At 47.8% G+C, this 18265-nt stretch overlaps 1 protein-coding gene across 1 annotated transcript in view; it reads right to left on the bottom strand.

The window, feature by feature from the left end:
• Nucleotides 1–10455, bottom strand: part of CLSTN3 (calsyntenin 3) — a 39669-nt gene extending 29214 nt beyond the window's left edge. Inside the window, exons 1-2 of the mRNA XM_089488969.1 lie at nt 10200–10455; nt 3819–3941 (exon numbers count right to left, since the gene is read on the bottom strand). Of these exons, the coding sequence (XP_089345095.1) occupies nt 3819–3941; nt 10200–10278 (202 nt within the window). The 5' untranslated portion in view covers nt 10279–10455. The remainder of the gene's footprint in view (nt 1–3818; nt 3942–10199) is intronic.
• Nucleotides 10456–18265: the final 7810 nt, after the last annotated feature.

The raw sequence follows: 18265 nt of genomic DNA, 5'->3' as shown, positions 1-18265 counted from the left end.
CCCTTTTTTCATGTAAACCAGACCACCTTCACTCCACCATGCTTCTCAATGCTCCCTGGTTTTCTGCACCAAGTCACAGAAGACACCTACTTTGCAAATTCCATTTGAACTATGTCCATTAAGCAGCTTAGAGAGGTAGTATGTCAAAGTTATCTGCAAAGCTCAGCAAAGTAGTTTTTACAATTTTTTTTTTACATTGCAAAGATCTTTGGTAACTCATTGCTCAGTGTCTTGTCTGTTACTTTTCCATTCCAGACTTGTATAAACATTGAAAAATTCCACTCAAAATGCCTCGGAAATGCCCCCTTAAAATAACTTTTAAAAGTAACTAGAAACGGTTTCTTCTTAGTCCTCCTTCCTCATATTGTATGGGTTATTCAGATGGTGAAAATAATCTGGGTTGAATCTTTGTTGTTCAGATGCATTTCAAATGCATCCAATTAAAGCATGTTCCAATTAAGTTTGGCCAAAAAAACTCCACTTAACCCGGGATAATCTCTACCGTTTCTCTCTCTCCCCCCACCCCACCCCCCAGTTTTAAAAAAAGATTTGCATCATCAGTAGTGTGAATAACTGATACAGATAGGCCCAGGATTAAACAGGATGAAACTCTGCATGTCTTGAACATGTTTCAAACACATTCACATAACTCCATCTTTATTCAACTGCCTTGCACATGTAAGCACCCTAACTCTCAGAGATGCCATAGATGTGGTTCCATAGTGTGAACAAACCACACTTTGTGAGGGAGATTATTTGCACTGTCATACTAAAAAAAAAGGCATCTGAATGACCCCCTCATTTCATCTCTTGTTACATTTGAAATATGGTTTCATTATGTCCTCTTTAGCTAGGGTTGCCATAGTGCCGGACCTCGAAACCGGGAAAAATGTAGGACAAAATTTTCAAATGTAGGACACACAAAAAGTGTGTCCTACATTTGAAAATTCTGTCCTACATTTTACCGCGATCGCAGCGGAGGCCAAGCGGCAAGGGAAAGCCTCCACTTAAGGAGGCTTTCCCTCCCCGCCTGGACCCCGCCACGATCGGAGGCCAGGATCGGGGCCTCTCCTCGTTCCTGGGACCCTCAGGGCCCAGGAAGGAGGGGAGGAGGCCGGCGGCGATCGCCGCAGCCTCGCCTCCTTCTTGGCCCCCGCAGGGACCAGGAAGGAGGGGAGGAGGCTGGCGGCGATCGCCGCGGCCTCGGCTCCTTCTTGGCCCCGGCTGGGACCAGGAAGGAGGGGAGGAGGCCGGCGGCGATCGCCGCGGCCTCGGCTCCTTCTTGGCCCCGGCTGGGACCAGGAAGGAGGGGAGGAGGCCGGCGGCGATCGCCGCGGCCTCGGCTCCTTCTTGGCCCCCGCAGGGACCAGGAAGGAGGGGAGGAGGCCGGCGGCGATCGCCGCGGCCTCGGCTCCTTCTTGGCCCCGGCTGGGACCAGGAAGGAGGGGAGGAGGCCGGCGGCGATCGCCGCGGCCTCGGCTCCTTCTTGGCCCCCGCAGGGACCAGGAAGGAGGGGAGGAGGCCGGCGGCGATCGCCGCGGCCTCGGCTCCTTCTTGGCCCCGGCTGGGACCAGGAAGGAGGGGAGGAGGCCGGCGGCGATCGCCGCGGCCTCGGCTCCTTCTTGGCCCCGGCTGGGACCAGGAAGGAGGGGAGGAGGCCGGCGGCGATCGCCGCGGCCTCGGCTCCTTCTTGGCCCCCGCAGGGACCAGGAAGGAGGGGAGGAGGCCGGCGGCGATCGCCGCGGCCTCGGCTCCTTCTTGGCCCCGGCTGGGACCAGGAAGGAGGGGAGGAGGCCGGCGGCGATCGCCGCGGCCTCGGCTCCTTCTTGGCCCCCGCAGGGACCAGGAAGGAGGGGAGGAGGCCGGCGGCGATCGCCGCGGCCTCGGCTCCTTCTTGGCCCCGGCTGGGACCAGGAAGGAGGGGAGGAGGCCGGCGGCGATCGCCGCGGCCTCGGCTCCTTCTTGGCCCCCGCAGGGACCAGGAAGGAGGGGAGGAGGCCGGCGGCGATCGCCGCGGCCTCGGCTCCTTCTTGGCCCCGGCTGGGACCAGGAAGGAGGGGAGGAGGCCGGCGGCGATCGCCGCGGCCTCGGCTCCTTCTTGGCCCCCGCAGGGACCAGGAAGGAGGGGAGGAGGCCGGCGGCGATCGCCGCGGCCTCGGCTCCTTCTTGGCCCCGGCTGGGACCAGGAAGGAGGGGAGGAGGCCGGCGGCGATCGCCGCGGCCTCGGCTCCTTCTTGGCCCCGGCTGGGACCAGGAAGGAGGGGAGGAGGCCGGCGGCGATCGCCGCGGCCTCGGCTCCTTCTTGGCCCCCGCAGGGACCAGGAAGGAGGGGAGGAGGCCGGCGGCGATCGCCGCGGCCTCGGCTCCTTCTTGGCCCCGGCTGGGACCAGGAAGGAGGGGAGGAGGCCGGCGGCGATCGCCCCGGCCTCGCCCCAGGCCTCAGAAAGGCCTTGGAGCCGCGGCGGCGGAGGTGGCCGCGGTGGGCGGGGCCGTCCCGGTTTGGGCGGCAAACCGGACCGGGACCGGGATGGCACCGCCCAAACCGGGATTGTCCCGCCGGGGGGCGGGATATGGCAACCCTATCTTTAGCAAAGGGTTAGAGGTAACTTTTACTGGCAATTCATCATTTTCTAGTTTCGGATAGATGTTCCGCATAGCAGACTGCGTCAAGGGTTTTGCCACATGAATGGCACATATCTTCTCCAAAACCCACTTTCAAAACATGCCTTTTTGTGATTCACAGGTAGTACAAAGAGAAGTGACATTGTGAGTTCACTGCATGAAGCTGCCACCATTACCTTCCTACATTTAGGGAGATATGGTCCTACTACTGAACCCTGGCAATTCTACATCAAGAGAGTAATCCAGGTGGGACCCTGATGATATGGGAGAATCTTTCCTTGGGCCTTCATGGAAACGTATCTCTCAAACAATAACCCTGCCAGAGCGTTCCACATCTAGAAGCTGGCAGAAGCCCGCGGTACATTTCCCCTTGTAGTGGGGAGTGCAATAATCTCCACAGAATGGGGCCAATATCAAAAATTAGCCCATTGCCCACTTGCATGCAGGCATTTAACTCTTTCCCCCTGAGACTCTGTAGAGGAAAGCAAACCCCTGAACCCTTGAAGCAAACACCCTATAATCTGGAACACCCCAACCATAGCTATGGGGAGGTGACAACAGAGTGCCGGCACACAACAGGTATGGAGAACCTCTGCTCTGTGGGCCCTTTCATGCTTTTAAAAAATTAAGTAGCCACAAATGGGAAGACCGAGATGGGGACTACTAAGGGTCAAAGCATTAAATTGACTTTCTCCCCAAATTCTGATTCCCTGTCTAAACTGAGTTCTCCTGCTGTTGATAGTTAATAAACAAAACAAAACAAAACAAATAAAGAAGCAACGCAAGAGTTAAGTCATGTATTTAAAGATTCACTTTGGTCCTTACTTATACCATCGTAACAAAAATGTACTTGCAGTATAACAGCTTCTCAATAGGAAAACAAGCCTGCTCATGCCTTCTTACCAGTGAATGCAAAAACACGAGGATGTCTAATAAGCAGAGCCTTTTGAACTTATAAAAATATACGTATAAAGTATATTCCACTTTAGTTTTATAACATTATAATACATATTATTCAATGGCTTTAAAATACACATACTGTACAATGCCTACACCGTATGTACTGTTGAAGCTTCCAGCAGACATTTTCCAATACAGACCTAGACCTGGTTGAGACTCAGGTTGTGCATAAGAAATATCTAACCTTGGAATGATTCTGTTCCTTTCCCTCTTCCAGCCACCCTCCATCCACGTACCTGCATAGCGCAGTGGAGCATCCTTGTCCAGAGCAAAGAGGGGTGGGTTCAGCAGAACTGTATTGTCATTCTCCATAACGATACCTTGATACTCAGCCTCAATCCAGGGCTTGTGCTTGTTTGCTGCAAGAATTTAGAGTGTAAAAGAGGTGGTAAATAGGATTAAAGCCATCCACAGCGATGTACTCATTAACAATCATAATGTCTCTCTTTACACCTTACTGCTGTATTGTATCTTCCATCTACTTTGCATCCTCTTCAGGATACAGAAGAGAGAAATCACATGAAGAAAGTACACACGCACACACATACACAAAATCCATCCACTTATCAGAAATAATAATGACTAAGGGTGCAATCTTACATATATTTAGTTGGTACTACATCCTGCTAAAGGCAAGCTAGGACTGGGGGGGGGGGGGCACATCCAATTTAAAACAACAAAATGTAAATTAGTTGCCTTAGGAGCACCATCAATCAGAAAAGACTTGAAGGCACACCACCACAGCAAAAAGATATGCCTCATTTTTATTGAACTGGGATTTAGAAATGAAGTTGGCATACTATTCCAAGAGGCCCAATGCACAGATGGCAGCCAAGAGGGAGGGCAGCCTGCTCTGCAGCAGCCAGAAACAAAGACGGAAATATGAGCAAAATGTCTCCCACCAGATAACTGCTAACTAGAAGCACCTCCAAATGACACAAGCTGCCACCCCCAATGAATGGCAACTGCCAACATGGTAGGCTTTATGGATCAGAGAGATCTACCCAGGACCAAGAAGTATGAGGCCCATGACCATGAACCATTTCTAGGAAAGTATAAACTAAAATAACCAGCTTTCTAGAGAAGGTATAAAATAAAATATATGGGCCCGAACAGACAGGCCAAAATAAAGCTGGTTTCGGGTCACTTTGGAGGTATGCTGTTTAAATGACGCATGCATCTTAATAGGCTATAAGCTGCACCAAAGCTGTGCTCCAGTTCTTAGGACTGGAGCATGACTTTGGCACGGCTTCTGGCCTCTTAAGACGCATGCATCATTTAAACAGCATACCTCCAAAGTGACCCAAAGCAGCTTTATTTTGGCCTGTCTGTTTGGGCCCATATAATAAAACGAAGGACAGGATATTCATGAGGACAGATGTGGTAGATCTTACCACCACCACCATCACATCTTAAACCCAACTGACTTCTGTCCAGTAAGGTAGAAGGGATGGGAATGGGGTTTGGCCCAGGAGATCATAATTTTTAAATTACCTTGACTGAAAGTGGGGTGGATGATTTGGTACCCCAGCTCAAAGCTGCTGCAGCTAACAAGCCAACCACAGACCTGCCCAGCGGAATGGAATGGAACAGTTGGGGATCCATCAGATCCAAAGTTAGCTTGATTGTAGCAGAAGCCTTGTAGTTTGCTGCCTTGTTAAGTAGTCACCGGACAGATACACAAACACCGAGTGGGTGTTTGTGTAGAGACAGAGACAGAGGGTGCATTCACACTTCAGAATTAAAGCAGTTTGATACCACTTTAAATGCCATGGCTCTGTCCTACAGAATGCCAGGATTTGTAGTTTGGTGAGGCACTAAAGCTGTCTGACAAGCCAGGCTGAATACTTCACCAAAGTACAGATCCTAGGATTTCGTAGGATAGAATCATGGCAGTTAAAGTGGTATCAAACTGCTTTAATTCTGCAGTGTGCATACACCAAGAGAGAGAGAGAGAGAGAGAGAGAGGGAGGGAGAGAACCAGCAGAGCTTTCCTTATTCTAATCCTTCTTCACACACACACACCAAGTACCTTCATGAAGCTACTCCAATCTGTTACATTTTTCTTATGCTTTCAGACATTGTTTCACAGTACCAGCTACCTAATTAGTTGTGGGATTATTGCTGTAATTAATGTAAATATCTAATCTCTTTACTATTCCATTTTGTTCTGACAGTGTTAAATGCTCTTAAGTGTGCGGCCATTATTTGACTGTCTTGGGCTAGGCAAAGGTTTCTACTCTGAAACGCTTCTACTTAGACTCTAGATAGCATTAAATTAATCCCTACATTTCATTTCATAACATGCAGAAAGACAGATAAACCCCATTTTGTCCAGAAAGCTCTTCTAAGTATCTATAAAATATAAAGAGTGTGTGTGTGTTTGTGTGTGTGTACATACATAAAATCCATCAAATTAGTAATATATATATAAAGAATCATAAAGCCCAATACATTTTAGTACATTATAAATCCCATAATTTGAAAGTTCTTCTGAGGGCTAAAGATTTGGAAACAGGAAAATGGGATGTTAACCCTGCATTCAGGCAAAAAGGTTTAAGAAGCTGTAGAGATCAAATTTGCAGAAAGCCACAGTCAGGCAATTTATAATTGAGGCATTGCTGTGATGGATATCGTGGCCACACCAGAGCCATCCATAGGCCTGCTTTCTCTCTTTAAAGAGTTTCATAAGATGGACCCAGGTGCCTGCTTCCAGGGACCTTACAGCCACAGTTTCAACAGCGGAATAAACAATCGAGGGGGAGGCAAGAGTCACAAGGGTTGGAGTTTGTTTTGGCTAGATGTGGGGATGGAAGAGTCTAAAGGGAAAAGGGGGAGGGAGGTTTCCACAATACAAGTGTGCTGAGGCGGCCTTGGTCCCCCCAGCCACTCAACCACCCCCGCCATGTCCTCAGTTCTGTTCTCTCCATGCATCCAGCCCCAAGCAGCATCCCTTGTGCTGTCCTGGCATGTGCCATGTGCCATGTTCCCTGTGACCCCTCCTCATTGCCTGAAGTGCTAATCTTGTTGGCTGGACCAGGTCCAGACTCAACATTGAGGCAGCAGCTAGCAGAAGGCTCTGAAAAATGTCACAGGCCCAGAAATAGCAAATTAATCTTTATCACACAACCTCCAGGGCAGGGAAAACAGATGAGGGTGGGGGTAGAGAGAGAAAGGAAAAGAAGAAAAATCATTATAAATTGACACTCCCTCCCCAGCCACCCACCCCCAACCAATCTCTGGCAAATTGGGTCTCTGGGATTAGATCACGATGGCCTAGTTACAACCCCCACCCTCTCTAGGTTTATCCTCCACAGACAGAGATGTGGCTTCCTCCATTCATAAGTGTGCAACCCTGGAAGCGTCCCGAAGACTTTCAGAATGGATGGAAAGCTGGGAAGGTATCAGCACCTGGGATGATCACCTTGAAGTGAGTGCCTCCCATTGGAACCCAGCCCTTGCGGCAGAGCACCCGCAGTGACATGAAATTAGGAGGGGCACCTAATACCTCAGAACTAACAAAATGAATTTCAACATGGATAAATGTAAAGATGCTACATTTAGGCAGGAGAAAATGAAATGCACCTGGCCCATGTGGAAAAGATCAAGGAGTCTTGTAGTAGACTACAAACTAAGCCTAAGTCAGCAGTGTGATGTGGTGGCCAAAAGTGAGAATGCAGTTCTAGGCTGCATCGCCACTATTATAGCATTCAGGTAGAGGGAACTAACAGTATTCTGCTTTGGTCAGCCTTCACCTGGAATCCTGTGTTCAGTTCTAAACCCCACTGTTCAAGGATATGGACAAACTGGATTGGACGGTTTGCTGGAGTCTCCCACAAGAGGACCTTCAAGGGCAATCACAAGGCAAAGAAAGACAAGGTGAAGGAGTCACTTCAGAAAAAATGGATCTAGAGTCCTTTTAAGAGTAACAGAGTGAGACATAGATATATTTGACCCATTTGGGTAAATCCATTGGCTTGAGCCTTACTGAAATCTGCAGTTCCTGCATAAATTCATGATAGGCTTGGGTACATGATAGTTTGGGGAAACTAGAGTTAGTGAAGGCTCAGTTTTCTATCTGAGACACAAACCATCTTGGGCTGATCCTAATGCCAATGTGCTTGCGATCAAACCATACAGGGCAGCTGTGTTCATGTGGGAGATCATTGAGCCTTCATGTGGGAACAGGATGTGCAACTTACCATTTGTGTGATCCTGCAACTCAAATAAGGTGCTGTTAGTCATCTAAATGGCAGCAACAACACACCCAGCTCCTAATTCATGTGCCTAAACTGCTCTTGGCCCTGACTGCTCCAGACAATCTCACACACATAAAAAGTAGACTATGGCCTGTTACAGACTGCCAAAATAAAGCTGCTTCGGGTCTCTTTGGAGGTATGCTGTTTAAATGATACATGCATCCTAAGAATCCGGAAGCGGCACCAAAGCTGCACTCCAGTGCTTAGGAATGGAGTGTGGCTTTGGCGCGACCTCCGGACTCTTAGGACCCAGGCATCATTTAAATAGCATACCTCCAAAGAGACCCGAAGCAGCTTTATTTTGGCAGTCTGTAACAGGCCTATATACCAATTCCAGGCTTGTTGAACAGTATGGAGAGAATATATGGAAACTAAACATCCACTTGTCTCTTATTGAATTAGAACTTTCTAGTCACCCGCCAGTCATACTGGATTTATAAGCGTATATCAGAACAGCCACAGGATGGCCCTACAAAGAAAGAACCAGTAATTTTATGGGATTCACCACAATAAGATAAAGTGGAGGTGGCCACTAGCTCTGATAGCTATCCAAAAGGCCTTGCCAAATTTATCCAGTTAAGACAGAATGGGAGAAGGCTGTCTTATCAAAAGCTATTGGCATTTAATAGCCAAGTGTGTGCCTTTCAACAGGGGACAAAAACTGGTGGTGAGGTTGATGTGTGGCGATCGTTGCCTTCATGTTCTCCTTTGGAAAGGCTCTGTTTTGCCCTTGTTGGAAACAGGACACTAGTCTAGGTGGTCTGAGCTGATTCTGCCCATGCACACGTCTAACTGCAGGAACAGGCACTGAAGGGCACAGTTAAACGGAAACAGTCCAGTTTTGGACCAGGGGGCATTGGTCGGTCTGCCATCAGCCCAGGGTGGGCGAGCAAGAGGGATGCGGCACAAACCTAAGGAACATGAGGTTTAAAAACTGAGATGGAATAGCAGAGAGGGGTTCTGGGAGCTCAGATGATGTGACAAGAAGCCACAGGCAGTCCTCTCAGTCAGGCTAGCCATCTCACCAGGTTGAGATCAGGCTTGATGTCAAAAGATCCAGGAAAAAGACCAGCATCTCTTCTTTCTCCTCCGGGAGCAACCCCTCACCTGCACCCCCCACTCCCACCCCAGGTCCCTATTCGAAAACCTTTCAGACATGGCAAGGGGAGGGGGGTTATTGCAGTGCCAAAGATGCCCCTGTTGCTGGGGCAACAAGCTGAAGATGGAGGGGTTGATCCTCCTCCTTTTCTATGGACCACGTGAAGAGCTGTTGAGAGGAACCTCTTAAGAGGGACTCAGGCAGGTTCCTGCCCTAAGAGCCAAAGCCAGCTTTCCTTGTTTGCAGGTGGTTCGGACTGGCTCTCAGGGAGAGAAGCATTGCTGTTCCCTCTCTCTGCAAGACCAACAGGCTCTCTGAATCCTAATGGTGCTGCATAGCTCCCTCTCCCTCTCCCTCTCCCCCTCTCTCACACACAGCACACACACACACACAATTTTTAAGGGAGGAGAACAGTGACAATAGAAACCAGATGCTCTTCACACTCCCTTCCTTCCTTCTCCTTCAAGAGGTGGCAAGGGTCTTATGCATCCCCCCAGAATGTTTTGGATCAGACGCGCACGCACACACATACACACACAGGTACACACCCTGGTAGTCGAAACACCACCCTGTTCTCCAAGAACACCTGGTTAGTCAATGAATGAATGAATGAATGAATCAGTCTCCCTCCTTGCTTATAGAGAACCCAGGGCAGCTTAATCTTGTATTGGGGACTCCAACCAGAGAGCCACCAACCTCCCTTCCCTTGTGTAACACCCAGATGTGTAACAGAAAACACAAGGATACCTTTATGGGGACAACCAAAATGCACACCTGTCTCTTATGTACAAATGTAATTGTGCATTTTGGTTGGCCAAATGAAAGTATCAATGTTGGGGTGTTAATGGATTGACTATGGGGCCAACCTGGCTAGGTGTTTTTTGTAACCCAGATGTGTGTCTGTGTGTAGATCTGTGTGTGTGTGTGTCTTCGGTGTCCGTGCTTGGAATGCAAAGGGCTCTTTGATGCCTTCCTCCATCCTCTGCACCTTTCTCCCTGCAGCTCCCTTCCTCCTCCCTTGCATAGGTTCCTCCATAATCAATAAGGCAGGTAGGAAGAAAATAATCAAAGGGGGGGTGAGGACAGACCTGAAGCCCCAAGGCTCCAGAGGGGGATCAGTGGGGATCTTGGGCTGCTGGGAGGTGGGCAGAAGTGGAGGACCATGTGAAAGAGCCCTGCCAGGCTGCCCTGGGGGAGAGGTGGGGCATGGCAGCCCAAGAGGGGCTTGGGGAGGGGGGCAGTCAGAAATCAAAGCTCACCTTTGTTGCCTAGGGCTCCAGAGAGGAGGAAGAGGAGGAAGAGGAGGGAGGGAGAGGTGAGGGGCTGCCCAGAGGCCATCCTGGGGGGGCCCAGGGACACAATCCCTCTTTTCCTTGCTTCCTTCCTTCCTTGCTTCCTTCCTTCCTTGCTTCCTTCCTTCCTTCCACTGGCCACTGGATGATGGGACAGCAGTGCCTCTCCTCTCCAGTTCTCCTCTTCTTCTGTGCCCAGCCCATCCAGCCCAGCCCAGCCCAGCCACTGCAGCATGATGTCAGCAGCGCCCGCCAGTGATGGATGGGCGCCGGCAGCCAATGCGGGCAGGAGGCAGGCAGGTGCTGCAGGAGGAAGGGGCTCCAGGGTGGGACTGGGAGACACACACACACACTCCCCACTCCGAGCCCGGGAGGGAAGGAGGGGCTCCCCAGGGACTCTGGTCCACTTGCCATGCCCTGGGAGGGGAGATGCCGGGCTGCGCCTTCTTCACTTCTCCCTGGGGGGTTTAAACAGGGATTAAACAGGGATTAACCCGTGCACATCGCGTTTTAATGTCAATCATAGAATCATAGAATGATTCTATGATTCTATGATTGACATTAAAACGCGATTAAAATTGGAATCATGGAATCATGGGTTTGGAATAAACCCCACAAGGGCCATCCAGTCCAACCCCCTTCTGCCATGCAGGAACTCCCAATCAAAGCATCCGAATGAGGTAGGATCCTAGAGTTGGAAGGGACCCCAAGGGGTCATCCAGTCCAACCCCCTTCTGCCATGCAGGAACTCCCAATCAAAGCATCCGAATGAGGTAGGATCCTAGAATTGGAAGGGACCCCAAGGGCCATCCAGTCCACCCCCATTCTGCCATGCAGGAACTCCCAGTCAAAGCATCCGAATGAGGTAGGATCCTAGAGTTGGAAGGGACCCCAAGGGCCATCCAGTCCAACCCCCTTCTGCCATGCAGGAACTCCCAATCAAAGCATCCGAATGAGGTAGGATCCTAGAATTGGAAGGGACCCCAAGGGCCATCCAGTCCACCCCCATTCTGCCATGCAGGAACTCCCAGTCAAAGCATCCGAATGAGGTAGGATCCTAGAGTTGGAAGGGACCCCAAGGGCCATCCAGTCCAACCCCCTTCTGCCATGCAGGAACTCCCAATCAAAGCATCCGAATGAGGTAGGATCCTAGAGTTGGAAGGGACACCAAGGGCCATCCAGTCCACCCCCATTCTGCCATGCAGGAACTGCCAATCAAAGCATCCGAATGAGGTAGGATCCTAGAATTGGAAGGGACCCCAAGGGCCATCCAGTCCACCCCCACTCTGCCATGCAGGAACTCCCAATCAAAGCATCCGAATGAGGTAGGATCCTAGAGTTGGAAGGGACCCCAAGGGCCATCCAGTCCAACCCCCTTCTGCCATGCAGGAACTCCCAGTCAAAGCATCCGAATGAGGTAGGATCCTAGAGTTGGAAGGGACCCCAAGGGCCATCCAGTCCAACCCCCTTCTGCCATGCAGGAACTCCCAATCAAAGCATCCGAATGAGGTAGGATCCTAGAGTTGGAAGGGACCCCAAGGGCCATCCAGTCCAACCCCATTCTGCCATGCAGGAACTCTCAATCAAAGCATCACCTATGACAGATGGCCATCCAGCGTCTGTTTAAAGACCTCCAAAGAAGGGGACTCCACTACAATGCGTTCCACTGTCGAACAGCCCTTACTGTCAGGAGGTTCCTCCTAATGTTGAGGTGGAATTTCTTTTCTTATAGGCCAAATCCATGTCTTAGTCCAGTGATGGTGAACCTTTTAGAGACCGCATGCCCAAACTGCAACCCAAAACCCACTTATTTATTGCAAAGTGCCATGACCCTCTGGCTTTCTAGTAATAAACTCTGGCAAACTCTGTGCTGGGGCAATGATACATGTGCCCACAGAGAGGGCTCTGAGTGCCACCTCTGGCATGCGTGCCATAGGTTCGCCATCACTGTCTTAGTCTCTGGAACAGCAGAAAACAAGCATGCTCCACTCTCAATGTGACACCCCTTCAAATATTTAAGCAGGGCTATCATGTCTCCTCTTGACTGACAAGAAAACAGTAATAGAATCCTAGAGTTGGAAGAGACCCCAAGGGCCATCTAGTCCAACCCTCCAACACACAAGAACTTTCAATCAAAGCATCCCTGACAGATGGCCATCCAGCCTCTGTATAAGGACCTCCAAAGAAGGGGACTCCACCACAATGTGTTCCACTGTCAAACAGCTCTTACTGTCAGGAAGTTCTTCCTAATATTGAGGTGAAATCTCTTTTCCTGCCGCTTGTATCCATTGTTCCAGGTCCTGTTCTCTGGAGCAGCAGAAAACAAGCTTGCTCCCGTTTCCTTGTGACATCCCCTAACACAAGAGCCATGATCTTATGAATAACCAGGGAATAACCAGGCAATAAAGAGCAAAAAAGTCATTTACAGGAGCAAAAGTCATGCGTGGGAAAATCCTGTGAATAGTTTTCTACTGCTCCAGAGACTAGGACCCGGAGCAATGGATGCAAGCTCCAGGAAAAGAGATTCCAGCTCAACATTAGGAGGAACTTCCTGACAATAAGGGCTGTTCGACAGTGGAACACACTCCTTTCTTCCTTGGAGGTCTTTAAGCAGAGGCTGGATGGCCATCTGTTGGGTATGCTTTGATGAAGAGTTCCTGCATGGCAGAATGGGGTTGGACTGGATGGCCCTTGTGCTCTCTTCCAAATCTATAATTCTATGATTTGCTGCTGTTTCTTGCCTGACTATTCACGGCATAATGGCACTTTAATCACATTTGACATCAGTGTTGTGTGAAAACTGTTAATGCAACTGCAAGATTATCATGGGTTAATCACCATGTATACTTTTAATTGTCGCCCATGTGATAAACTCTTGTGTATCATCTTCACCTGTGGAAGGGCTTTCAGGGGGAAGCAGGGCAGGGGCTTCCTAGGGCTGGAGGTTGGGCTTTGGTCACATACACACACACAGAGAGAGAAAGAAGCCAGGGGTCCTTCAGTCCAGATGATGCCAGTCTCCCATCAGCAGTGACCCAGGTGGGCTCCTCTCTCAGGGATGGTGGCGGTTCAATTTCTCAGTATCCAGGCACCCCAGACTTGATCCATGGCAGATGAAAGCAGGGATTGAAGCTTCCACAGTCTAAAAATATTCCAAAAAGATATAAATTCCAAAAAGCAAACCTTCATTTTGCTATTTTATATAAGAGACACCATTTTATTCTGCCCTTGTATTTAATGGGACTTGATCATCCACAGCTTTTGCTATCCACAGGGGGTCCTGGAACCAAACCTCAACAGATACCAAGGGCCCACTGTGACTCTTCAGAAAAGAAGTAAGAGATCAGCCTCTAGCAATGATGCCCTTCAGTACTCAAATGCAGTAGCAGTCCCATGTTTTTAAGAGCAATCCATGGTTTTTCATAGTCTATTATGCAGTCAAATGCTTTTGCAAAAAATTAAGACACCCCCCCCCCAATTCCTTTTTATGTTCCATTAACCATTGCATGTTTGCAGTGTGGTCCCTAGGACCTTTTCCGTTCCTGAACACCACTTGCATCTGGGATTTCTCTCTCCATTTATGATTAGAGTCTATGGCCTGTTACAGACTGCCAAAATAAAGCTGCTTCGGGTCTCTTTGGAGGTATGCTATTTAAATGATGCCTGGGTCCTAAGAGTCCGGAGGTCGCGCCAAAGCCACACTCCATTCCTAAGCACTGGAGTGCAGCTTTGGTGCAGCTTCCGGATTCTTAGGATTCATGCATCATTTAAACAGCATACCTCCAAAGAGACCCCAAGCAGCTTTATTTTGGCAGTCTGTAACAGGCCTATGTTGCAGAATTTTAAGCATAATTTTGCTTGCATGGAAGATTAGTGCTATGGTCCTATAGTTGCTGCAGTCTTCTGTGTCTCCTTTGTGTGGATTGGGACCTATAGTGATCATTTCCAGTCTGTTGGCTACTATTTCATTTTCAATATTGGTTGACATATGTTAGTTAACACTAGAGTTGATTCAGCTTGTGTGAATTGTAGCAGCTCAACTGGAATATCATCTGTTCCTAGTGCTTTATGTTCCCACTTTCTTTTATTGCAGCATCAACTTCACTTTTTAGAACTGAGAATGATGATATCCCTGTTTAAGTATTTGAAGAGATGTCATGTTGAGGGTGGAGCAAGCTTGATTTCTGTTGCTGTGGAAATTAGGACATGGAGCAATGGATTCAAGCTACAGGAAAAGAGATTCCATCTCAGTGCTAGAAAGAACTTTCTGACAGTAAGAGCTGTTTGAGACTGGAACACACTCCTTTGGAAAGTGGTAGAGTCCTTTTCTTTGGAGGTCTTTGTCTGGAATGGCCATCTGTTGGGGATGCTTTGATTGTGAGTTCCTGCATGGCAGGGGCTTGGACTGGATGGCCCTTGTGGTCTCTTCCAAATCCATGATTCTATCATTCTATGAATTTGGGGTTCATCTTCATATAGTTCTTTGTTCCATGTGTCATTCATTTTTTATGTTTTTCCCCCTTTTTTATTCCCTTTCAATAATACAGCTTTTTTAGGGATGTCATATTGAGGAGGGAGCAAGCTTGTTTTCTGCTGCTCCAGAGACTAGGACCCGGAGCAATGGATGCAAGCTGCAGGAAAAGAGATTCCACCTCAACATTAGGAGGAACTTCCTGACAGTAAGGGCTGTTCGACAGTGGAACACACTTCCTAGGAGTGTAGTGGAGTCTCCCTCCTTGGAGGTCTTCAAACGGAGGCTGGATGGCCATCTGTCAGGGATGCTTTGATCTGGATTTCCTGCATGGCAGGGGGTTGGACTGGATGGCCCTTGCAGTCTCTTCCAACTCTATGATTCTATGATTCTATATAACTCTTCTGTGTATTGCATCCAACATCTTTTTATTTCTTCTTGATCTTGTAGTGTGTCCTTTTTATTGTCATAGAGTATTGGTTTGAACTTCCCTTATACAGTATTGTGGAAGAGCTATCTCATTCTTTCTTTTTTGTTGGTGTCTTCTATTTCCCTGCATTGATTATTATAGTAGTCCTCTTTATCCTTGTGCACTAATCATTGTAAAATTGCATTCATGGTTCTAGTTTTATTCCTATCTCCCTTTTGTTTTCCTTCTCTTCTTTTGTTTGCTGCTTGGAGTGTTTGTCTCTTATCCATTGTTTCTTTTCTTTTCTTTCTGGCCACTGATAGCATCTTTGCACATACTTCCTTGGCTTCTGACCATAGTTCTTCTGGTTCTCAGTCAATTATGTTTAATAGCACAAATCTATTGTTTACATTGTCAATAAATTCTGTTGAGATATTGTACAGATCATATTTTGGTATAATTACCGGTATTGTTTTCTTTTTCAGCTAATTTTTATATAGTAGTTCATGAACTGTACCACAGTCAGCACCTGGCCTGGTTTTGGCTGCTAGAATGGAGCTTTTCCATCTTTTGCTTCCAATTACATGTTCTATCTGATTTTTGTATTGGACATCTAGCGATGTCTATGTGTATAGTCTCCTCTCTAGATGTATGGAAAAGTTGTTTGAAATGAATAGGCTATAGGTCTCACAGAATTGTATCAGACCCCCCCCCCCCTTTGCTTCATTTCTTTTACTTAATCTGAACCTTCCTACTGTTTTTTATTCTTCTTTGCAGCCAAATTTAGCATTCTAGTCACCTATGATTAGCTTCAAATCCTGTGTTCATATTTAGTCATTTTCTTCCTGTACTCTTTCATAGACTCCTATCAATTTATTCTTCCTCTGCCTCTGTGGTTGGCACATATAATTGGATTATGGTAATATTTCCCATGGACTTTTCCAAACGCTGACCTATGTGCTTTCATCCCCAAAAATGGTTAAAGTGGTGCTGTCCCAGGAAAACAAGCCCATCTGCTAATGGTTATCACACACAAGATCACAACAAGGGGTTAAAGGCACATTACGTAGGGTCACATTCGAATGCAAAGCCCCATTGCTTGCTTAGAAATACCTTTTCTGTGCATGCTCCAAACTGTCATTTCCACAAGTGCTCCCCCCACATGCCCCAGGAAGGAAGGGGAAATTGGAGGGGGGGATCCTCTTTGCTCCAGAAACTGTGTCAGAGAGGGAGGCAAGATGAGGCTTCCCTTTGCGAACTCCATAAAAGCACAAAGACACACACACACAAGAGAAAGAGAAAGGAAGGGCTGGGTCTATACGCCTGCCTGATTCCACAGAGGGCTGATACTCCCTGATGCCCTCCTTTTCCAGGGCATGTCCTCCATTTCTCCCTCCTGTCCAGGAGGAATGCCAACACTTCCTCTCTCTGCCTTCGCCCAGCAGCTGATTAGAGCCTGCAAAAAGGAGGAAAGCAGCTGGGCAAGGGAAGTGTGTGTGTATCCCTTTAAGAAGAGAGCGTTCTCTCTCTTTGGCACAGCAAGGCACCTTGGGAAATCTGGGAGCCGAATGCATCTGGAGGCTTGCACTTTCAGACAGCTGGCATCACATGAAGAGAGTGAATTCGCAAGCAAAATGGACATGCAAATACCGTAGTTTTGTGAATTAGCTTATTTCTTGATTCACCTCACATTCTTCCTGGGTTCTGTCCTGATTGCGTGCAGCGTCATGTGGAAAGCAACTGCAAACCTGTTCCTGATGCCCTGGATGACCCTGCATTGGCACCAGTATAACCTTCCAATTTTCTCCATGTTAAAGAGTCCCATGAAGTCTTATTGACATATTCAGTCTGATTTTGCATTGTATCCTTTGACTGCTTTTGCCACATCTCTCCTTAGTATGAAGGCCATCCCATATCTTCACATCTTTTCATTTCCTGAGTTGTACATTATGTGGATACCTGAGTCAAAGTGACCCATTCCTGTCCATTTTCTTTTTTACTAGTCCTAGCTTCCCCTGGCTCATGCTTCTCACATTCCACATTCCTATCATATGTGAAGTGCTGCTTTGGACAAGCTTTGGCTTGTTGAACATGTCTGCTGCTTTCCATCTTCTGAGTTTTCTATGCTCTTGACTTATCTGTCTATGGTGATGTCCCCTGGTTCTTCCTCTCTGTCTCTGTTTGTGTTCTAGTCCTCCTTCTGTTTTGCTTGGGACCGTCTCATCGTAGGGTCTTCTTGGTGACAGGGTCACACAAAAAGAGTCACCCTTGCCTCTTCATGCGCAATGCTAATACATGTTAGCTATGGTGTCACTTCTGTTCTATGACAAGGCTATTGAAAATGTACATCTAATAGTCAAATTGCAATAAAACAGTCATATACCATGAATACTAAACTTTCCATAGAAACATAAAATGCATGCAATAGAAATGAAAGTCCAGTACTCATTGGTAATAATAATTACCAGTTTCTGCAACTGTGCAAGTCCTGGAAGGATCCAAGTCGGTGCCAAAGGCTTAGTAGTCCTTGAAAAATGCTCCAATATGTTTCTTAAGCAGACGTTCTGTGATGTGGTCACCAGCCAGACGCATTTCGACCTAAAGTCTGCTTCAGTGGCTAAAGTGTCTGTAAATATACTGAGTTATAAACAAATCACAATACCCATAATCCACTTCTCATCAAAATGAGCATTGAAGATACAAGATACAATTTGTGGGATTTTTCTGGGGTTTAAATCCTGTTTCTGCACAAGATTAAGGCACTGTGTGTGTGAGAGAGAGAAAGAGAGAGAGAGAGAGAGAGAAACAGAAAGAAAAAGAGAGACCAAAAGAAAGGGAGAGAGACAGAAAGAAAGAAAGAAAGAAAGAGACCAAAAGAAAGAGAGAGAAGGAAAGAGTCTGAAAGAGAGAGAAGGAAAGAAAGAGAGACGGAAAGAAAGAAAGAGACCAAAAGAAAGAGAGAGAAGGAAAGAGACTGAAAGAGAGAGAGAAACCAAAAGAGAGAGGGGGGAGGGAAGGAAAGAAAAAGAAAGAGAGAGAGATCAAAAGAAAGGGAGAGAGAGAGACAGAAAGAAAGAAAGAAAGAAAGAAAGAAAGAAAGAAAGAAACCAAAAGAGAGAGAAGGAAAGAGACTGAAAGAGAGAGAGAAGCCAA

Source organism: Sceloporus occidentalis, unplaced genomic scaffold (assembly GCF_023333645.1).
Source record: "Sceloporus occidentalis isolate IW3139 unplaced genomic scaffold, rSceOcc1.0.p SCAF_1, whole genome shotgun sequence".
In the NCBI taxonomy this organism is placed as follows: Eukaryota; Metazoa; Chordata; class Lepidosauria; order Squamata; family Phrynosomatidae; genus Sceloporus; species Sceloporus occidentalis.
Note: the sequence above shows the minus strand (reverse complement) of the source record. Positions and strands in the feature narration are given on the sequence as shown.